At 42.6% G+C, this 23,986-nt stretch overlaps 1 protein-coding gene across 2 annotated transcripts in view; it reads left to right on the top strand.

Annotated features, from left to right (window-relative positions):
- The first annotated feature begins 3,413 nt into the window (after window positions 1-3,413).
- Window positions 3,414-23,986, top strand: part of LOC126335494 (chitin deacetylase 1) — a 44,762-nt gene continuing 24,189 nt past the window's right edge. Inside the window, exons 1-4 of one of the 2 annotated variants that reach the window (XM_049998828.1) lie at window positions 3,414-3,677; window positions 14,556-14,694; window positions 19,263-19,393; window positions 21,953-22,102. In XM_049998828.1, the coding sequence (XP_049854785.1) occupies window positions 3,626-3,677; window positions 14,556-14,694; window positions 19,263-19,393; window positions 21,953-22,102 (472 nt within the window). In that variant the 5' untranslated portion in view covers window positions 3,414-3,625. Of the gene's footprint in view, window positions 3,678-14,555; window positions 14,695-19,262; window positions 19,394-20,854; window positions 20,968-21,952; window positions 22,103-23,986 lie in introns of both variants that reach the window. The other variant, XM_049998829.1, reaches the window with a different exon arrangement.

The raw sequence follows: 23,986 nt of genomic DNA, 5'->3' as shown, positions 1-23,986 counted from the left end.
ATGATGACATTCCTATTCTTAAATTACTCCACCTCAAGCAGTTAACTGTTAACACTCTTTACGGAAGTAAGCCAGTGAACTGGGTATCGAAAAGAAAAGTGTTATTATCTTCCGCATTACACCCTAAGGAATAATTCATTAATGTTGAAACAATTTCCAATCTTAATTGAATATAATTAATCACGTTCCATGGGACCATGCACGTCACCTCTATTCGGTCATGAAACGAGTTACTATACAAATCGTAGAAAAAGATTTGCAATGGTAAATACGAAAAAAGTTCGTTGTAGTGGAAGACTGTACACCACTGCGAGAAACTCATGGGCAGAATAAAAGGAGTGTGCCACAAGAAGTCTTTCAACTTCGGTTTGAAAATCTGTGGTCTGTCACTTTATTTTTTTTAATATAACTAGAATCTCATTAAAAATTAAACGTGCAGAATAATGCACACCTCTCTATACAATTTAGTTTACTATTTTTGAGCCACAATGGGTGATCTGTGACTATGCATTAGAGAGGCTAAACTTCTTTGCCAAGATCACTAATAATAACCTCTATTCCAGATAACCGTTTTGGGTAATCAAAGTTACCATCTTCATACATCGACGGACAGGGTATTGCATATATGTTAAAATAGCAGCAAAAGCGTTTTTTCTCGTGAATTAGCAGGCACGTAACAGACTACAAAACTAGTGCATCGGCATGTCTAAATTAAAACAATTGTATACAAGTTTTTTACCACATACATTCGTCTTGTGTCACAAAGACAGATGTATGTCGTGAAAAACATGTATATAATTTCACAAGCTGCGACGTGGTCGCGAAAAAACAGTGACCCGTATATGTAATAAGTTTCCTTTAATTTACGTCTATGGTCACAAAGTTTTAGTTAACAGATTACCGGTTTCGACCTTTAATGACCATTATCAGATCTGCAGCAAAAGTTGGAAAAACATAAATACACTCGCAAACTGTATACAGCTTAAGAACAATACATAGACCATAATGAAAAGTAGTGCTGACAAATAGTATATAATTGGTTTAAGTTTGACATGGCGATACACCAATCTTCTAGTCTGTTACGTGCCTGCCAATTCACGCGAAAGGACACTTTTACTGCTGTTTTAACAAATATGCAATAACCTTTCCGTCGAAATATGAAGATGGTAACATTGAATACCGAAAACAGTTATCGAGAATTTATTGTTAGCGATCTTGGCAAAGAGTTTATCTTAGCTAATCTCTCTGTATAATGGTTAAAAAGCGTAATTGAAGTGCAAATCGTTTTGTTTAGTTTTCACTATGTGCATGTCGTTGTGCCTGTTGAATGAACCCTCATTGTTAACCACGAATTCCGTGAGAAATATATGAACAGGGATGGCAGAGTTAGAATTCCAAGGCTATTGAATAACGATATATCTACATCTACATCCATACTCCGCAAGCCACCTGACGGTGTGTGGCGGAAGGTACCTTGAGTACTTCTATCGGTTCTCACTTCTATTCCAGTCTCGTATAGTTCGTGAAAAGAAGGATTGTCGGTATGCCCCTGTGTGGGCTCTAATCTCTCTGATTTTATCCTCATGTCTCTTCGCGAGATATACGTAGGAGGGAGCAATATACTGCTTGACTCCTCGGTGAAGGTATGTTTTCGAAACTACAACAAAAGCCCGTTCAAAATGGCTCTGAGCACTATGGGACTCAACTGCTGTGGTCATCAGTCCCCTAGAACTTAGAACTACTTAAACCTAACTAACCTAAGAACAGCACAAACATCCATGCCCGAGGCAGGATTCGAACCTGCGACCGTAGCAGTCGCACGGTTCCGGACTGCGCGCCTAGAACCGCGAGACCACCGCGAACAAAAGCCCGTACCGAGCTACTGAGCGTCTCTCCTGCAGAGTCTTCCACTGGAGTTTATTTATCATCTCCGTAACGCTTTCGCGATTACTAAATTATCCTGTAACGAAGCGCGCTGCTCTCCGTTGGATCTTCTCCATCTCTTCTATCAACCCTATCTGGTACGGATCCCACACTGCTGCGCAGTATTCAAGCAGTGGGCGAACAAGCGTACTGTAACCTACTTCCTTTGTTTTCGGATTGCATTTGCTTAGGATTCTTCCAATGAATCTCAGTCTGGCAACTGCTTTACAGACGATCAACTTTATATGATCATTCCATTTTAAATCACTCCTAATGCGTACTCCCAGATAATTTATGGAATTAACTGCTTCCAGTTGCTGACCTGCTATATTGTAGCTAAATGATAAGGGATCTTCCTTTCTACATATTCGCAGCACATTACACTTGTCTACATTGAGATTCAATTGCCATTCCCTGCACCATGCGTCAATTCGTTGCAGATCCTCCTGCATATCAGTACAATTTTACATTGTTACAGCCTCTCGATATACCACAGCATCATCCGCAAAAAGCCTCAATGAACTTCCGACGTCATCCACAAGGTCATTTATGTATATTGTGAATAGCAACGGTCCTACGACACTCCCCTGCGGAACACCTGAAATCACTCTTTTTACTTCGGAAAACTTCTCTCCATTGAGAATGACATGTTGCGTTCTGTTATCTAGGAACTCTTCAATCCAATCACACAATTGGTCTTATAGTCCATATTCTCTTACTTTGTTCATTAAACGAGTGTGGGGAACTGTATCGAACGCCTTACGGAAGTCAAGAAACACGGCATCTACCTGGGAACCCGTGTCTTTCGCCCTCTGAGTCTCGTTTACGAATAGCGCGAGCTGGGTTTCACACGATCGTCTTTTTCGAAACCCATGCTGATTCCTACCGAGTAGATTTCTAGTCTCGAGAAAAGTCATTATACTCGAACATAATACGTGTTCAAAAATTCTACAACTGATAGACGTTACAGATATAGGTCTACAGTTCTGCACATCTGTTCGACGTCCCTTCTTGAAAACGGGGATGACCTGTGCCCTTTTCCAATCCTTTGGAACGCTACGCTCTTCTAGAGATCTACGGTACACCGCTGCAAGAAGGGGGCCACGTTCCTTCGCGTACTCTGTGTATGCGAAGAACAACAACTGTTCAGACGCCACAAAATTTTGGAAGAAAAGTTTAAAGTTCGGGTTGAAGGCAGTGGTCCTTAAATAGTAAGCAAAAGCTGTGGAAAATTGAAAGGAGAAGGAAATTATGGATCTGCAAAATGAACATGTTTTGGAAAGAAACAATTGCGGTCTGCATAACGTGTTCGTAAACGAGGTTAAGAACAAAAAACAATGGGAAAAATAAAATTAGAAGGACAGGCCGGCGTGCGTAGGCGGGAAACGAGTCATATTCGTGAGAGAGCAAGGCCCTCGACAGGGGTGTGGCACCCCTGGTCGTGACGTCAGAGCGGCGGTCAATATAAGGGCCGGCGGAGGCGGCGCGGCGCCCAGAGTGAGTGCCCGCAGCCAGTGGAGACCGCCAGCCGACAGACCGCGCCAGCAGCCGGAGCACGCCGCTCCCCCCAGACGCCAGACGCCAGCGCCGGTGAAAGTGAAGCGGTCCAGTGCGCATGCGCGCCGCCGCCACCGCTATATAAAATAAAAAGGGACGCCCGCAAGCTCCTTCGCGCAGAGAGTCCGTCTCAGTGCGACCGAGGATGGCCAGGACTGCGACTTCGTGGCTGGCTCTGCTGCTCCTCGTCGGCGCAGGTGAGTTGGCTTGCGCACGGCGCCAGCTGCCGCTCTAGCGTAACGACACAGGCGTTCCCAAATACGTCGCGGAACAATATCCAAGATGGTGCGAAAACTATATAACCAGCGGTTTCTTAAAATTTAAATGAAGCTATTTAAAAAAAAATGATAATAATTCATAGGCAGTTACAAGCACAGGACGAATGTGTTACAGTGAAAACATCACCATTATTTATCTAAATACTAACGCTTGTACCATCTGACTGTTGTTTTATTTCCTTTTGCACACTACTGCAATTTCACCTCTGAAACCAATTTCAAGTGATCCATTGTTATCCTTTCGAAATTGTGGTTCTGCTACCATCTCCACTGGAAAAAATTAACATATGCAAACTTCCAAAGGATAATAATAAACCACTTGAAAACGAACGGTTACAGAGCCAAAATGGCAGCAGCGTCCAGAAGGAAACAAAGCAACACTTGCTGGTTTTATCATTTAGACAATTCTACATAGCGCTGACTCCTAATAATAGAAAAACGATGAATCATCATTATTTGTTTCCGTAAAAATGCTACGAAGACTGATCAGCATGCAACGATTTTTGTTTATGAATAGACCTGACGTGATGTTGACGACAACGAAATACCAGCTCGTCTAAACGTTCGTAAATATATGAACCACCTGAAGATGAACTCCCTAGATGCAGACTCTACCGTGCATCTTCAGTAAATTCACGAGATGTGAGTGAAAGCGGACTTTTCATCAGTACTACACGCAAATAACACACTTGTGGCTCCGCTACCAACTTCAGTGGATGAAATAAAATCATGTAAACATACGTGCATCATATTTCAAAAGCCATTTTCGTAGCTACGAATCTGCAACAAGTCTACTTTAAAAGGGTACACACCACTGGACCCTGTTCTAGCTGCGGCAAGTGCCAGACGAGAAACGTTAAGTTTCCTTCCTGGCGGAGCACAGATTTCTCTGGAGAGAAACGACTGCCTGCGTATCCCTGCTAGCGTCATTTGCCACGTTGCACAGCTGCAACACTGCTTAACAGCTGCACCCAGCGTTCTAAACTAGGAAAAAAGCTCGAGCAAAGATCCACAACAAAAACATAAAGGCTCTCGTCTCCTTGACTGGTTGCGGTAAAGTTTGATATTTTAACTTTCCGTCTTGCACATCCCACTTATCTACAGTTTAGCTTCTGATTTCGAAATAACAGTTGGCAGACGTTTTCAGTGGGTAAAATTTTCTTTTGTAGTCATATTCTAAAATTCTGCTCGTGTCTACAACAACAGTGAAGAATGTTAAGTTTGAGAAGTTCTCTATAAGTAAAGTGAGAGTGAGAGAACAAGCAAACTGGGTGCATATGGCCAAAAGAGAACCCACTCACAGTCTAAGGTAGCTAGCAGCACTAGCTAGGCTAATAAAAAGGCGACAGAAGCCTCACGGATTCGAATCAAGGACGTGTATGTGATTTCCGTTTGCTGTTGACGTCTTTGGATGTTTTCCAACGTCTGCTTTGCAGGACCATCGTTAAGTGACTACGAAGTGAAGCCTTTGACACATTTTCATCAGTTGCTGCAAGGGATGCAGTTAGAGGTACTCGATCTTTGGAATTCCAACAGGCAAACGATATACCTTTGACATACTCTTTCACAACATATATAGCACTAGACTTCTGTTTCCTTTGCCGCAAACGAGAACTACCATTGCAAATACTGGAATTCAGTCTTTTCTATAGCTGCCATTTTCCGAACACATAAGGAAGAAATTTTGAGCGTAGATGACAATTATTAGCAAGGGATAAAAAGTTACGACATTCTACCAGTTTCGAGTAAGAACTGTTATCTGTTTAAACACTTCCATTAGTTAATCAATAAACACGGAAAAAGAGCCTCAGAGAAGCTATAAGCGTAACATCTGATCTACATCAAAGTCGTTATAGGCGGTGTATTAACGTAGTTGTTCAGCGTTTGGGATCAAATCGACCGTTGTCTTGAAGAAAGATTCACCTGACGTGATTTAGAGAAACAACATGAGAATTAAGCTCGGAACAGCTGTGTTTTGCGTAGGGTCCCCACTGACGGTGACAACCACTTTCTCGGTGGTTGCGGATGGGAAGGAAAACCCAAAGACAAGCGTCAATTTAGGCTACACCACAAGGAGCGCTCATCCGTAGCGCAACTAGAAAGGCGCGAGAGGAGAGGTGAGAGATGGTGGCAGGGGTGATCCCGCAGCGAAATGTTGCGACAGGAGCCGAGACTGCTGCAGAGTATTCCGTTACTCGTCCTTCTTGACCGACGCAAGGCTCCGCCGGCGGTTCCGTTCTCTCATTCCTTTTTACACATCTCTTCCAGCGGTTTACCTTGAGCAGACTCCATTCCTCCCGTGTACCTCCGTTTGACTCAGTCTGTGTGTGTGTGTGTGTGTGTGTGTGTGTGTGTGTGCAGGAAAGGAAACTCAAAGGAGGAGAAAAACAACAGCAGAGAAATCTGGCTGCTAGCTCCGCTATCGAGGTCACCCCCACCAAGAGCTTATGCGCCCCTCCCCCCCCCCCCTTCCCCCTTCTTCCAGCTGGTAGGCGTTTCCATTATGCAGTCAGCACGATTTCTAAGATGAAAGAGAAAGGGGTGCCGGGCAGTTAAAGCGTGGAAGCCTCGTGAGGTACTAGCGAAAGTGACGGCGCATGCGGCACACCACTTGTTTTTTCCCATTTAAACAGGTCGAGTGTGCCTTTTGGAAACGACACAGTTCTTGACAGTGAAAAAGGAAGGAAGATTAAAGTTTAATGTCTCGTCGATGATGAGAGACCAAGTTCACGGCTCCGCTGACACTTTCCTCACAAAGCGGCACACTAATAGCTTGCATTCTGGAATACCCATTTGTTAATGAGCAAACTGCGTACGATCAGCCAAAGCTGGGCATCACTACATACAGCGGAAATAAAATTTCGGTAGCATAAATAGTTAGAACTCTTCCAAAACTCTAACTTCCATATTCCTTCTGTCTTGCATCCCTGTAATCCAGTTATTCTCTTAATACAAGAAGTGTACGTCATTGTATAGCATTTAGTGCACCCCAGCCGAATGAATCCGACTCCTTGTCCAAGCTTTATTTAGTAGTATGTTCCGTTCACGGCTAGACAGTTGCTTGGAGCGGGGATGAAGACATTAGACTCGGGCTTCAGATTCCCATCAGGAAAAACTCAATAGTTTCCCATTGATTCGGTAAAAACACTTATAGCGAATGCTGGCATGTTCCCTGTAGAAGGAGGAAACTGTTTTTTTTCTATCCGTTCTTCTCTGACCAACTTCTCGGTCCACCTTTTATAACTTGGACGAGACGTTAAAGCACTCGTTTTCTTTTGCCCACAACAAAGTAGCGCTTGGTCGAATTTGACAAGTAAGAACGAAAGAATCATCCTGACATTATTCAAAAAACCTTCTCCGGAGGAAATTACGTAAACCAGAACGAATTTCAGTTCAACTGGCCAGTTCTGATTTTTAGTGTGTATTCAAATCACAGTTTCCAGGAGACACTGCAGTTCCCCATCATTAAATAAAAGGCATCTTTTCCTCTAGGCATAACTTTTCTTTCATTTTTAATGTGTTTTCAAATCAGCCCCTAGTCCAGTATTCTCCCTTCAGAATTTCTTTATCAATTATCTACATAATACTAACGCCAAATTTGCCCCACGTCTTATGTTATCAGTTCGTAGAGAGTTTTTTGGGTGCCGTCGCTAACGGCTTTAACCAGTAGGCGAGCTTCCGGTCTTTCGAGAACAGGCTTCATTTACAAGGTCTCGTTTCTGGCTTTCTAGTCCTCTTGTCCTCGATTTCTGTGCCGGCAGTCACATGGCGGACATCACTTTAGTCGTTTTTTTTGCTGCCGAACAGGCTTCTGCGTAGCGGGCACCACTTAATGAACTAGGACTCTAAAAGAGCTACTGTCCTACATATGGAAAAGGAGCTAACATCAAATCATTGTAATATTTACTAGCAGCAATCATAAAATTATCAATCCTGATGAATCGAATTGGAACTACACGTTCCCATCCCTCTAAATAAAAGTTCGTCTTCTGTTCCTGCGTTGGAGTCTCCATGGGCTCAGTCACCTTACGCTCAAGAAATTTCTGTCCGAGGTTGTAGCTCAGTCTTCTCACTGTCATAAAAAGAACTTACTGATACCGAGCGAGGTAGTGCAGTGGTTATCATGCTAGACTCGCATTCGAGAGGACGACGGTTTAAACCCGCGTCCAACTAGGTGGATTAGGTTTCCCGTGATTTCCCTAAACAACAGCTTTAGACAAATGCCGGGATGGTTCCTTTGAAAGGGCACGACCGACCTCGCTGTTCCCCCCCCCCCCCCCTCCCCGAACCAGCCAACCAACCAACCTCCTAACCAACCAACTTACTGACAAATATTTAAAGTATATTATTTGTGTCACTTGTTTACACTTACGTGCAACAGCTCGTGAAATCCTGTGAAATGGCTTCACATCTTTGCAGGACTTTTACTTCCTACTGAAGTAAATACACTTGAGAGAGTATTATTATTTCGCGAATTGTCACTCACCTTAAACATCGTAAGACATACACGTCTTTAACATGCTGTTTCCCAAAAGATAAGAATGGGAAACAAGAGTGTGACGTCCCGTAACATCATAGGAGATCAGAGACAGAGGACTAGCTCAATTGGATTACAATGTGGAAAGGGACTGGCTGAGTTTTCCTGTAGTAAGCATCCAGCACCTGCCTCAAATAACTTATGTAAACACGCAGGGAGACGGGTTGGTGAATCTCTTCCGTTTCGAATATGAGTCCAGTGTCTTAAGCAAAGCCACTTCTTATTTCACTTCAGTACGCTAACTCAAGGCAAAGTCTTCGCAATTTCCCAGGGTCGGAAAATGTGAATGGCTGGTACTGGTTGTAGATCTAAACTTACAGACAGTGATTCCTATCCTGTCTAAACCACAGACCACATATTCTTCATTACGAGCAGGAACTCAATTAATCATAACACGTAGGTTATTTGTTTCGTTCACTGAAGACTGTATGGGCACCATGACCAACGCCTTTGCCCGCATCCCGTGGTCATGCGGTGGCGTTCTCGCTTCCCACGCCCGGGTTCGATTCCCGGCGGGGTCAGGGATCTCCTCTGCCTCGTGATGGCTGGGTGTTGTTTGATGTCCTTAGGTTAGTTAGGTTTAAGTAGTTCTAAGTTCTACCCCTAGAACTGATGACCATAGATGTTGAGTCCCATAGTGCTCAGATCCATTTGAACCATTTTTGAACCAACGCCTTTGATTCGCAGTTAACGCGCCAAAGGTAGCCAGCTGAACACAGAAAAAGAATACAGCATCGGAATTTAATTGGAACTGGGAAGGAACAAGACGATGTGTAGCTTCTGATTATTGGGCCGTGGGATAATGAACTGAGAGGATTCCAGATCCCGCCACGTTGTCCTAAATGTAAGTTGTATTGATGACCCTTGACACTGTTGATGGCGTCTGTTCGTCAGATGGGGACGCCGGATGCATTTCGATAGAAGTGGTCATGTGCTGGATACTGACTTCAAAATTCCCTCTTCCCATTAAAGCAACAGACACCAATCACTACACTCTTCGCAATCCTCTACACCGAATACCTACACTTAAGAAACGACTTCCTCACTTCACAAAGGAAATGTTCCAACATCAGAGAAACAATAAAACCTTTGCAGTTACTTGTTCAAGCTTCCCGCCAATAATTCCAAACGATTTTACCTCTAATTCCATGCTAATTTACCTTTCATTCGTTAACCTGTGTGCTAGTGTAAGATATTGTTATCAAATACTGATTACTTTTACTACACTGGAGAGTCATGGGAGAAACTGTAATTTCTGTCCATCAATCACGTTTAAACTGACCCCTTTCAGTTAATAATTAATTATATGGACAGTTTACTATCAGTCAAGAAAGTTTTCCAATCTACTTCCCAGAAACTTTTCACAATCCATTTAAAACAGTTTTGCCAAACGAATTCTAGCGTAAAGGTCTTCACAGCGTACTAATTAAAGATTTCTCCAATCAGGCATAGTAACTAAATTTTAATACACTTCGTGCTCTTTACCACTGTGGCGCAATGCAATCGCAATTGCAATAAACGCTGCCCTCACAGACATTATCTCGGTATTATTCATGGCATGTTGCGAAATGCCTTAAAGATCCGCAACAACTCATTAAGAACTAGTGATGAACATCCATTTCTGATAGTAATTCGCTTGTAGTTAAGGCTCTGGTCGTCCAACGACCAACCTAGTAGAGGATGAACAATGAAAGCTGCCCTACTTATAACAAAATATAATCGTTCTGCAATCGTGTTGCAAGAAAAGAGCCTTGCGTTGCGACTCTCAATGACTGTGAGAAATAAGGAGCTCCTGAGCTATACTCTGAAGACAACATAGACGTTGTATCCTGGTTTCCGTTGCATAATAGAATAAAGTTATGTCTACTTTCATACACATATGTACAAATTTTGTTTTGCAGTTTCTTGCAGTGAAAGAAACTGATGATGTTCTGTAGCTAGAAAAGAAGATATGTATTGTTGTAATGCAGTTAGTGGATCCATTGATTAGGATTTGCAGGATTTTCTTTTCTGAAGGTTTTAATGAAAATTCGTAACAGTTAACCACCATTGCTTAGAGTGCAGCTATGACATTCTCGAGTCAGTACGAATGCGACCACAACTTAATACCGCAAACGGTAAGGTGTTAGGGTCGGAACTGTTCCTGAAAATTTGCACTGAATATCGCTGAGCACCACGGCAGGAGCCTTAAGATGTTGCAGCAGTCAGACGGGTGATAAGATAAGAAATGAGCAGGTTCTCTGCAGAATCGGTGAAGATGGGAACACGTGGAAAACACTGACAATAAAAAGAGACAGCATGATGGGATAACTTCCACGGTGCTAGAGGGAGCTGTAGCAAGTAAAAAGTAGGAGAAGACAGAGATTGAAATATATCCAATAAATAATTCAGGACATTGTATGTAAGTGCTTACCTGAGATGAAGAGTTTGGCACAGGAGAGGAACAAGTGACAGTCCGCATCAAAACAGTGAGATGACTGATGACCCCATAAAAGTGGTTTCTTGAGTGGCTCCACGTTTCGCCTCTCCCATTCAGTCCATCCAGAAGCACTTAGTATTTCCATTTCTGCAAACACATGTCGCACATTAATCAGCTCCCCTCAAGGATAAGGTAGAAATGGCTCAGTGAAGGAGTATAACTATCTTGACTGATATGGAACTCTAAACTCAGAATAAACTAAAGAGAAAGAGCGAAAGCATTCCGAATAGAAATTGCGATTTTTCATTGTTGGTTAACTTTGCTGTTGTTATCTTCTTGACTCATTCTTTTCTCGTAAAATTTGTGATAAATTCTCTTTTAACTTACTCGTTGTAATTAGGCCAGCAGACTTTTGGGTAGGCACTTTCATACATCAATAGCCTGAATCTAGAACGAGGAAGCTTATTCTTCCATTTGATTTACCATACATCCCATCCATTCAGAGGCAATAAGCTTTAAGGCGAATTCTAAATTACACCCCAGATTAAACGAGAATTACTGGAAATATGATGTTCAGTTATATTTACAAGCGATTTCCGGGGAGTGCAGCTATGTATAAAACAGTTTTAGTTCACATGTTGATTATGATTCAGGCTGTTATCGTGATTTTGGTAAATCGTGATCCTATGACTTTTAAAAATCGCTACTTGATATTGATAGCAAACCCAAACGCCGAACTGATATTACTCACTAAATCCGATCTAGCCTCATCCCAGAGAAATAACATCAGAAATAAACATGACCATTCCGTTCTAAAGATTCAGGCACTCATGCAGAACTCGTAAACAAATCCCAGTCGAGTCAAACAGGCTTTGTTTTCGTGGGTCCCCTAAATCATTTGAGACGAGTACGGGTGTACTGCTACTGTTCCTCTCTCATCAGCGTCTTTCTCCAAATGAACAGCTGCTCCGTCAAACTCGATGTCGATAAGTAGTTAAAAGCTATCACACACCTCTCTTTTATCGACGCTGAATAAACAGTCCGTATCGCTCTTCATATACGGTGATTGAAGCAAAGGGTTTTTCCTTCCAAAAACTGTGCTACAACTGAAAAACAGGGAATTATTCTCTATGGACACACACACCAGAGACCCGCTAATTTGGATTTGAATACTCCTTAGGAACAGAAGAATATAATAATTCCAATCCCAAAGAAAGCAGGTGTTGACAGATGTGAAAATTACCGAACAATCAGTTTAATAAGCCATAGCTGCAAAATACTGACACGAATTCTTTACAGACGAATGGAAAAACTAGTAGAAACCGACCTCGGGGAAGATCAGTTTGGATTCCGTAGAAATACTGGAACACGTGAGGCAATACTGACCTTACGACTTATCTTAGAAGAAAGATTAAGGAAAGGCAAACCTACGTTTCTAGCATTTGTAGACTTAGAGAAAGCTTTTGACAATGTTGACTGGAATACTCTCTTTCAAATTCTGAAGGTGGCAGGGGTAAAATACAGGGAGCGAAAGGCTATTTACAATTTGTACAGAAACCAGATGGCAGTTATAAGAGTCGAGGGACATGAAAGGGAAGCAGTGATTGGGAAGGGAGTAAGACAGGGTTGTAGCCTCTCCCCGATGTTATTCAATCTGTATATTGAGCAAGCAGTAAAGGAAACACAAGAAAAATTCGGAGTACGTATTAAATTCCATGGAGAAGAAATAAAAACTTTGACGTTCGCCGATGACATTGTCATTTTGTCAGACACAGCAAGGGACTTGGAAGAGCAGTTGAATGGAATGGACAGTGTCTTGAGAGGACTATATAAGATGAACATCAACAAAAGCAAAACGAGAATAATGGAATGTAGTCGACTTAGTCGGGTGATGCTGAGGGAATTAGATTAGGAAATGAGACACTTAAAGTAGTAAAGGAGTTTTGCTATTTGGGGAGCAAAATAACTGATGATGGTCGAAGTAGAGAGGATATAAAATGTAGACTGGCAATAGCAAGGAAAGCGTTTCTGAAGAAGAGAAATTTGTTAACATTGAATATAGATTTAAGTGTCAGGAAGTCTTTTCTGAAAGTATTTGTATGGAGTGTAGCCATGTATGGAAGTGAAACATGGATGATAAATAGTTTGGACAAAAAGAGAATAGAAGCTTTCGAAATGTGGTGCTACAGAAGAATGCTGAAGATTAGATGGGTAGATCGCATAACTAATGAGGAAGTATTGAATAGGATTGGGGAGAAGAGAAGTTTGTGGCACAACATGACAAGAAGAAGGGATCGGTTGGTAGGACATGTTCTGAGGCATCAAGGGATCACCAATTTAATATTGGAGGGCAGCGTGGAGGGTAAAAATCGTAGAGGGAGACCAAGAGATGAATACACGAAGCAGATTCAGAAGGATGTAGGTTGTAGTAGGTACTGGGAGATGAAGCAACTTGCACAGGATAGAGTAGCATGGAGAGCTGCATCAAACCAGTCTCAGGACTGAAGACCACAACAACAACAACAACATTAGGAACAGGTTCCCATGGTGGAATCATTACACACACTGAGACCAGGAATACATGATGCACATACTCGCATGCACGCCGCACCTGATCGTCATTACACTTATCATTGTGAGTACACAGAACGTTCACTATGACGTTATAAACCATCATCCATCGGTTTAGCCGCTCCATACAATACAGACATCTCTCTCTCACCCCCCACAAATGCTCCGATGATGCTAAGTAGTAAAATGTATTCTTAATCACATTTGTAGACATAATAGTTCAGGAAATACAGGAATTTCTTTCTTTACTTCCAGACTATAGTCACAAAATATTGTCCTCAGGCAGAGTCAAAAAGACTATAAAATGGTTTGTTGTTACGATCTTCAGTCCAAAGACTGGATCGATGAAGCGCTCCAGGCTAGTCGATTCTGAGCAAATCTTTTCATCTCTGCACCCTGAATTCGCCTGAACGCCTGTCTCCCATTACAATTTTTACCCCACACTTCGCTTCGTTACCAGGCAGATAATTCAATGATGCATGAGGAAGTGTGCTGTCCACCAATCCGTTCTTTTAGTCAAGTTGTGCCATAAATTTCTTTTTCCTCCAATTCGTTTCAGTACCTCATCATAAATTATTCAATCTACTCATCTAATCTTCAGCATTCGTCTATAGCATCACATTTCAAATGCTTCTACTCTGTTCTTCTCGGAACTGTTTATAGTCTACCTTTCACTTCCGTACAAGGCCGCTCTCCAGACAGATACTGTCAGAAATAAGATTAAGTGTGAGGATGCAACTGTGATCGTAGACTGGAAATGAAGAAATAAGAATGTGTTCCTCGTTTCACAATACTCCTGCTGGCCACATACACTGTGGTTCCCAATTTCATTGTGGTTGTTGGTGCTGATGTACGAGAACGAAAGCGAGCAGATTTAGTCTCCTATAATGTGAAATTAGTTGTGAAGATATTATTACTGCACGCACAATGCTTTCAGTTTCAATTCTGACGTTTGCACGTTATTTGCTCACTTTCTGATCAACTATATCGCCGATTAATAACAGGATCACTGTGCATTCACATCGACACTTAATACGCTCGAAAACGGCCTATAAGACCAAACGTGCCCAATAGTGCAAGATGTAATAAAGTGAGCTTATGTTAAAAACAGCCCAGATGGAATGTCTTTTAAAAAATGTGTTGCTGTGGCCCCCCACATAGAGAAAATGTTAGACACTTCGTTGACCAAAGGTATCAATGACTGCAAGAAAACGTCAGTGTCTTTAACTACGCAGTTTGTCCTGACGGTGTGCTCGTCTCTGTGTTACAGCTACTGCACTGACGAGAGTACGTCGGCAGGATGACGGCGCTGAAGCCGACGACCAGTCCATCGACGAGCTGTGCGACCAGAGGCCACCCGACGAGTATTTCCGCCTGAGCACTGACGGAGACTGCAGAGACGTTGTCAGGTAGAGGCGGCGCCTAAGCTCTTACTTACTACCTGTTGATGAATGATTATGGCCGTGGATAACACAGCGCTGCTGCACGTTTCAATTTTTAAGCACTTTGCACATATTAATCGAGTAATAGAGAGCTTTATTATTTACAGAGAAAAAGGCCATCACCTAAACAGCTCGAATAGGTAGAACAGTTTCGATTACATATTACTATCTTAGGAGCTTCAGCTGTGTAATTTACTAGTAATGTGATACCTAGTACGAAAAGACAATTAATGAAAAAAACAGTTAATTCTGTCTGTTTATAGAGCATGTAATATTGTAAAATATCTCGTTAACATCTACCATCCTGCTAAAAATTACAGCAAATGTGTTAACTTTAGTTTGTTTCTTTTAAAGTGTGTAAAAAGTGTAAATCTGTTTTTCTCTTTCTCTCACATGTGGTACAAAATCCTAACGGAGTGCCACATCTGCGATGCTTCTTCGTTTGTTTGTCTATGAAGATGTCTCTTGCTTTTCCCAAAAATATTTGTGTTATGGCGGTTACCACAAATTTCTCGACCTGTTAGTACGTACAAAACATGAAAATGTTCCATCTTAGCACTACATACAAAAATCGTTCAGCAAATAATGCCTCACAATTTTTTCGGAACATATTCGTTCGTAAGAATTAGAATTAAAGGAAACATAAGTCAATATTCCTCTTAGATGCACTGTTTTTCTACGTACGTTCTACATTCAATGGCTTTACACTAGCGTTCAATAAGAGCACTTATTCCCCGTTGGTGAAACCTTAAAAGTGATGCACCCAGGTTTCGTCACCTGTATCGATCAGTGACAGAACGGCATCTTCATTGGCTATGAACTGCTCCAACAGTAAAGATGAAATAGCTTCACTTTGAATCTTGTGATGGGTCGTGAGTATTCGTGACACCCACCTTGAACACACCTTCGAGTATCCAGTCATTGCATGCGTACTTCCAATGCTCACCGATAGTTAAAGAGTCAGTTGTCTGCACTAATAATGGCATCCAGTAATTCAACACTTTGGGGGCAGAAGCCTTGGTGGACGTCCAGTATGTGGCCGATCATGGAGCTCAGTGTCTACAATTCCTGGCACTTTTAACTCTCTTTACCCACCGACCAACAGTATTCCTATCAACTGTGCCTTAGGCACACACTGCACACAAACGCTTATGTTTGTTCACCACGGTTTTTTTTTTTCGCAAACAAGAATTCAATTACAGCAATGAATGCCTTGCGTTGACATCACTTGGACGGTTCACTGCCGCTCTGCCAGTTCTCGAAATTGTTGAAAACTACGCAGATATACAAAATAAACCTGAAATTTCAAGCTCCTTAAAGGGTATTTTCTAATACTCATTAACGGCTCTAAAAATGTGGCATTATGTATCCAAAGACATTCGTACACTGCATAATCGCATTACTATCGCAACCACAAGGTAGTCCTACAGTAGGTAAAAATATGTAAATGACTAGTTTTCAGTGTCCTTCATCAGACTGACTTGATTTTTTTCGGTTGTCATATGCACGTCAAACAACAATATAATCAAGGGAGTCTTATTGCCAGTAAAGCTGAGATCGCGATGGCTTCCACATCGATCTTGGTATGAAAGAAGTAGCGCTTTATACAGCCCCAATAGTCGTATTTAGTAACAACGCCAATATAACTAATTACAGTGTAAAATATGGCGAAATCTTGACAGCGGTCGCTCCGGACAAACCTCAAACGAAATGTCGGGGGTTATAGCAGCCTGCAGCCTGTGTGGAATGCACGTAGCGGCATTAAGTTGCGCAACAGGGAAACGTTAACAAAGAATGCGACTTTCCCTTCCCCTGGAGCAAAAGAAACAAAGGGAGAAGTCTGCTCCACAAAACTACGGAGAAAAACTCAGGTCGTCTTGCTCCTACATAAAGTGGGGCATTACTTGTAGAAAGTCCAGCCACTGTAATGTTTACAGCTTTGTCAAGAATCATGTTCTTAGCTACGACTGAAAATTTGCCCCTGTAATCGATTTCAGAAGTGTAGAAAACGTACCATGACAAGAGTATTGCATGTGTCTGAGAGGGCTAGTTTTTTCTCTTTACTCCTAGTTCTTCCAGAGAGTGAGGAAAGCTGTAAACATTGACGAGAATGGTAAATGTTACACCATGAATCACCAGTTCAATAATTATCAAACTTTGTTGAGATATCCATGTCGTAACAGGAATCTTGACGAAATTTTTGCCATATTGTGCAAGTTCATGAACCCCACGCTGCCTGGAGGCTAGTGCGAAAATATAGTCTTCCCATCGCGCGCCCAGACACGCTCTATGGGGGAGAGACTAGCAGCTAGGAATGCGAGTCAAAGATCCGAACAACCCTCAAAGCTTCTGTACTGAGAACTGCACTGTTGAGTCTTGCATTGTCTTGCTGGAATATTCCGTTTGGTATCCTGGTCGCTACAGATGTGACTACAGGGTTTACCATTCTCGTCACATGCTGGTATCATTCAGCCTCATTTCAACAATTACTGTATCGGTCCTGTTTTGCGACAGCTCTGCACAACATGCTTGCAGGAGTTTGCTGAGTCGGAGCTCTCGAGAAGTGCTGGTTCCTGTGACCTTTCACCAGGTCGTCTACTGACACGTGGCCACAAACATAAGCGACACTGTTCCTTGAACACCACAGGATCTATTCAATGTCCCAGCCAACTCGGCCTTTTCACCATGCAAGGCTCTTTTGTCTGCCTTGTGGTGACAGCGCTAAACGATGCGAGGCAACTCGAGATCTCAGTCCAGCGTCCAGTAATCTGTTCCCGACGGTTCGAGTGACGCATTCCCTGTATTGTCAGCTGTCTCCGAGCAGGAATCATTGACAATCGATAGGCCATTAAGATACACAGATACGGGAATATGAATGGAAAGACACAACAGCATGTCGCGGTTTGTGGCTAAGTGATAGGACTTAAGAAACTAGAAACTGTTGTGAGAGAATCGAACAGCTGGAATAAATGAACCATTCGACAACCAGACAGAGAAGTAGAGGGTGACCCGAAAGTCCGTTAACATTTCAAAACGCACAAATTCACGGAATAATATAGGTAGAATGGTAAAAATTAAGACGCTTGCCAGAAAGACACTGGGAATTTTATTGAAACCAAAAACGATTGCAAAAACTGGCCAACCGATGGCGCTGGTCAACAACACATCAGTGACACCCCATGACAATCGTGTATAAAATGAGTTGTGGTGAGAGAGGCAGTAAGATCATCCCTACGCTAGCTGACAAACACCTGCTGGAAGGAAGGATTTTTACTAAGGATGGTGCTCCACCTCTTACTGCTACACGTGTGAAAGATCTTCGCACACTGTCTGGTGACGATCACGTGCTGAGCCGCCACGTCCGCCATGTTTGGCCGCCCCAGGTCCCCAGACCTCAATCTGTGTGATTATTTGTTGTGGGGTTACCTAAAGTCACACGTCTACAGCGATCGCCCGACATCATTAGGGACGATAAAAGCCAACATCCGACGGCAATTTCTCACCGAACCTACTGATATGCTGTCCAGTCCTGTTTACAACGTTGTCGCTCCACTGCAGGTATTGTTGATGAATGACGGTCGACACGTTTCGTCATACAGAACATCATCTTCACTAATAGTCAATTGTTATAGTAATTATTGCTTTTATATCATATGAAGCGCCACCTGTTGACCATTTTGTCGACTTTCTTTGGTTTCAATAGAAAACCATGGCATCTCAAGAACGTGCGTCGATTTTTACCTCTCTCCTGCATTATACCGTGAAGAACTGAATTTTTAAATGTTAACAGACTTTTGGATCACCCTGTATTACGAGCTGGTGGCGACTGCCTAAAGAGGAAGATACACAGATACAGTAGGCAGTCGGGGTATACCATCTTGTTTCAGGGATCTGAAGGGAGAGGCACAATATGCCATGGGCTGTTGGCGTATGGCAAAATGCTGAATTGATGGGATTTTACTAAAGATAAATTGGACCTCCCCTCCAGAACTGAAAGATCGTCATATCAAGTTAGTCTGACACTCGGACAGCAAGTGAATTTACAGTCTCACGTCTCTTTCAGATAAAAAACTGCACTATAATTAATGCTCCCACATTTATTAAATTTTAATAGTGTTCTTTTGAATACCCAATTTCCAAAATGTATGAGATGGTACCACCATAGACACGAAGTAACTCTGATTCTCCGAGAAATTTGTGGTGACTCCGTGGCAAAAGCGATCCTCAAAGCTTCCGTTGGCGAGCGCAGTTCACAACGGGACAACATGCGGCGGCTAGAAACTCCCAAAAAAGTGTTACTAGCGCTCTTGCGTGTACCAAAGTAACTCTCAAAGTTGAATAGTTGTTCCAACCAAGGGATTCTTGTCTTGTGACGAACGAAAGTTCCCCGCCACACTAAGTATACCGCGCATGTATGTGGAGCGCGTGGCGGAGGGAACTTGACTGCCCGCAGGTGTCCCGTTGTGACCGAGGCGCGAGTCGCGAGGCGAGGAGCAGCGCCCGCTAAGTGAGTGAAACTTGTGTTCTGCTCCCAGGTGCGACCAAGCGGGAGAGAACGGCATTACGCGCCTGGCGTCCGTCAGGTGCCCTAACGGATTAGCTTTTGATATTGAGCGACAAACATGTGATTGGAGAACCAATGTTAAAAACTGTGATAGGGTAGAAAGTAAGTATGATTTACCTGTATGTCAAACAGAGACGCAAAATGCTACAGATACTCACCAATTACAACTCTGAGGAATACGGCGCCTGCCTTCTAAAGGGCCATGTTGATATTCTGGTTTTCTGGTTTCACAAACGGTACTCGGCGTGTGTATATAATGAAACACCGTAACTGTCGTAGAGCCGTTTATGCAACAAGACCTTTGAGTAAAGGGTGTGCCGGTCGTTTGCACACTGTTATGTAATGACTTATGAAGGAAATGCAGCAATTTACAGAGAAAACAGCTAGAACTGTAGTTTCAAGGCTATGGTTACATAAATGTACAACCACAAGAACGTGTCATTCAGACACCTACAGTGTTTTCGGAAATTCCAGGTACAAACTTCTAGGACTTGTATACGGCAGTGAGTAGATAATATTTTGAGTTGGAGACCATGCCCAGAAAGGTAACGTTTCCGTGCTATAACCATTTGAAAACATGTTGGTAACGGGACTACTTTTACAAGTAACTAACTACAGTACATCACTTGTTTTACAATTCCACTTATTAATAGCCAAAAAAAAGTGATCGTGCACTCGTTGACGAGTTCTCTTCAACATGATTCATAACAGCCTCTTCCAATTCGGGTGTGCGGCGTCTCCTTAGAGCACTACAATCACGCCTGCTTACGGTGAAAATACCCTTTTCTCGAAGCCGTTGCGTAATTGTGGCAAAAACGGTATGCGATGGAGTCCACCTTGTGGAGAATGATCTTGACAAAGGCGGCCGAGCAGCTCCTCCGTTACCGCGAGCTTTGCCATTCGGAAGGATCATATCGGTGTATACTGCAAACGTGTACTTAACCATGTTGCTTTAACATTCGTAGACACTTGAATGAGGCTCGACCAGAGAGTGGGGAGGGCGGGGGGGGGGGGGGGGGGTGGACGTCGTCAAATGACAGCAGCTGATCCAGCACAACCAACCCAAACCATGACTACCCCGTTGCATACCAGCCTAGCAAACATGTTTTCAAACGGCTGTTTCCGGACATTGGCTCCTATTCAAAATGTCATGTACTCACTGCCCTCTAAAAGTTCTAAATGTTTGTAACGGGAATTTCCGAATACCTTGTATACTTTAGTAATCATTTGCCGAAGTTCACGCAGAAATTGATACAGGAAGAGAATATTATTTACGCTGATAATGATGTTACTCTCCACAAGTTAAGTCGTCTTTCTATTAATGGATCATTTAATTAACCATAGGACAAGGACAAAAAATTTTGACCTCTCACCTGAAATACATGAGAAACTTTGTCCCCAATTACGAATGATATTAGCGAACGCGATTAGGTGACATTTAATGCGATGAAAACGAAAACGTATATGTAGGCCCTGTCAGAAATAGGTGACGTATCCAGTGGCATTTTGCGCCGTCGCATTTTAACTTAATAATAAGGTCTTTTTTGTTATTTTGTTTATCAGGTGCACAAAGTCTGGTATAAAGCAAATCAGTTGCCCCTCCGGATTGGCTTTCGACGTTGAAAAGCAAACTTGCGATTGGAAGGGTAAAGTGCAGAACTGTAACCAGCTCGAGAGTAAGTTTCTGGGAAATGCCAACATCCGTTGGGGTGACGGTCCGGCAGAGGTGCACCAATAAGGTCGCTTTCTATTGACCGACTGAGAAAAGCTAGCAAAAGTATTTGGTTTGGATTGTAGAAAATGAAAAATATGTAAACGGATTCAGTTTTGTGCATGGAACCCACTGTGATGTAGTATTTTTCTTATTTAGGTTATCTTGATTTTGAACTATTTCCCTGTAGTTTGGATCCTTTGGCTCCTCACCCCTTTGCATGCTCTTTTCAACTCTACACCTTATCTCATTTTCCCCTCACTCGTCTTGTCTTCTGCACGTCTACAATAACAACACTATCTCTCGACGCCATTACTTGCTGTGTTGAGTAGTGAATGAACTCAGCAGTTAATCTTTGGGTGTAGTCTGTACTATCTTAGACTGCTTATGTAAGAATAGCTCTTTGGTAAATACGCACTTTGAAACTGGTTGTTAGCGTTTTTTAATATCTTTAGTAGTATGAATAGGAAATGGGAATACTGAACTAACTACTAACACGTAACAATGAAAATATAACATTTTTTTGTGTTTTCTATGTAGAATTATCACTTCGTATTAGATAGAACTTATTTTCTTTTTTACTGTTCACACAGCCTCAATCTTTGTTTTAAATATTAAAATTTCTTTTTCGCCATCACTCTGTTGGCGCATTTTTCACTGTTTATTTTCTTGACTGTTGCTACAGTGATTTTTTCTCAAATTTCAATGCTTGATAATACGTGGCCTTCGCGGCGAGCCAGCCTCGCTCTGAAATGTGTGTCTCTCTTAACTGTGTCTGTTTCTTGTGTTTGTGTCTGCCCTTCCCCTCTTCTGTTGCCTGTTGCGTGTCTCTAACCGCCGATAACTCGAACTTCCGCTCCCTGTACCCCACAATTCCTGGACAACTTACTCTCCAAAACTGTCCGTGGACCACGACGCCCCTCTACAAACGGTGTTCCCTGTATCTGCAGAGCCGCGTAAGGTTCTGCCCATCCTCAAGACGGACGAGCCAGTGTGCCCCGAAGGCAAGCTGTCCTGTGGCAACGGCGAGTGCATTGAGAAGGAACTCTTCTGTAACGACAAGCCAGACTGCAAGGACGAGTCCGACGAGAACGCCTGCAGTAAGTACTTAAGCACCTTCTCATTTGTCGCACTAAAATCACAGAACATACAGTGAAGTGAATCAAAGGCTCCAATAGCCTAGCCATTTGCAGCAGGAATAGAATCTTCGTACTTAATATACGTCAGTCTGAGATTCATAACGGATTAAACACTTTTTTTAACTTGCCTTCCTGTCTTTGTTTCTCATTTATAGTATAAGTGTGAATGAGCTATAAAAGTGGTTGTGAACAGACAGTTACCACGATCTCCAAAATGTACGAGGGGGGTGTCAAATGAAAACCCGAAATATTTTCGAAGATTTTTTTATTGGACATCAGTGGGACACAAGTGTTTCATTTTTCGACATATTCTCCCTGTTATTTAACAAACTTCCTCCAACATTAGGAAGTGTGCACGGAATAAAGAAAAAAAATCTGTTGGTCGCGTGTGTAGCCACTCGTGCATCTCCTATTGCACCTCTTCACTCTTCATCGGAACGAAATTTCTTTCCGCCTGTTTGAGTGATCCAAACAGGTGGTACTCACTCGGCATGAGGACTGGTGAGTATGACGGCTGTGGCAGAGTATCAAAGTGCAGGTCATCGGTGGTTGCTGGAGTGGTAGTATGTTGCCGCCTGTATGGCATTCCTAACACCATTGGTAACAGACCAGCCGACTTACAGAACAATGGCGCGAAGTGTTGATTCTGAATTACACTTTTAAGGTTTTCATTTGAGTACCCCTCGTGCATCCGAAACTTAGTGCTGTCCAACAACCTTCACCGGTCTTCCGCTGAAAAATGTGTGAAATCTTATGGGACTTAACTGCTAAGGTCATCAGTCCCTAAGCTTACACACTACTTAACCTAAATTATCCCAAAGACAAACACACTCACCCATGCCCGAGGGAGGACTCGAACCTCCGCCGGGACCAGCCGTACAGTCCATGACTGCAGCGCCTGAGACCGCTCAGCTAATCACGCGCGGTCTTCCGCTGAGAAAGAAAACTTGACCTGAGGCAATAGTCATACTTGCAGAAAAATGGGACGCCAACTAGCGCAGCAGTGCTTCGATATCTCACTATATAGTGGTAAGAAACAATTACATGGATGCCGCTGTACCATAGTGAAAGGGAACAGTGTACAATCGTGAAAGGGAACAACAAATAACCTGTTGTGAACATTGAACTAAACTCTTAGCGGACAAGCCTTGCATCTTTATAAGGGTTCCGCCATGTTAAGTAGGAAAGGCAACTACCAGAAAATTAAGTACAGCTGACAATCACCCAGTGAATCTGGGCTTGTATTATGGAATAACTTTGAAAAATCAAGGCGCGTTCGACAAAAGTAATGTATCCGATAAATGAAAGCTGCGACTACAGCTCCAAGACCTCTTACCTAACCCACGTTCTTTAGAACAACGAGGCCTCAGTTTCCCACACAATTGCGTGTCTTTCTGTATCCTCTGCGCCCAGAAAGCCAACGATTTTCCAAAGCTCCTTGATTCGTAACACACATAAACCAACTACAAGGTTACTTTTTGTAACAAGAAAGCCCCATATCTTCCCAAATGACAGATACATAAAGTAGTAAATGGCAAACTGTTCTTCAGTAATTGGCCTTTGCATCAAAACAGAAACGATCAGTCAAAAACAATTAAAAGTAGCTGGTTGGAGACAAAATATAATACAAAAGTGAAGGGATCATTTTTATTCTCCATAACAAAGAATGATTCGTTGGTGCATTCAGTTTTCACTGCTGATCTGCATACAATCGAATCTCTTATTTGACGAATTCCGGAATGCAGACTAACTGCAAGAAGTTCTAGCCCATAGATGATACATATTGTACTGGAGCGATCATAGTTGCTCTTTCGGTACAGGGATTATACTCACAAAAATGCTGCT

The sequence above is a fragment of the Schistocerca gregaria genome, chromosome 2, assembly GCF_023897955.1.
Source record: "Schistocerca gregaria isolate iqSchGreg1 chromosome 2, iqSchGreg1.2, whole genome shotgun sequence".
In the NCBI taxonomy this organism is placed as follows: domain Eukaryota; kingdom Metazoa; phylum Arthropoda; class Insecta; order Orthoptera; family Acrididae; genus Schistocerca; species Schistocerca gregaria.
The sequence above is the reverse complement of the archived record's forward strand: the minus strand, read 5'-3'. Positions and strand labels throughout refer to the sequence as shown.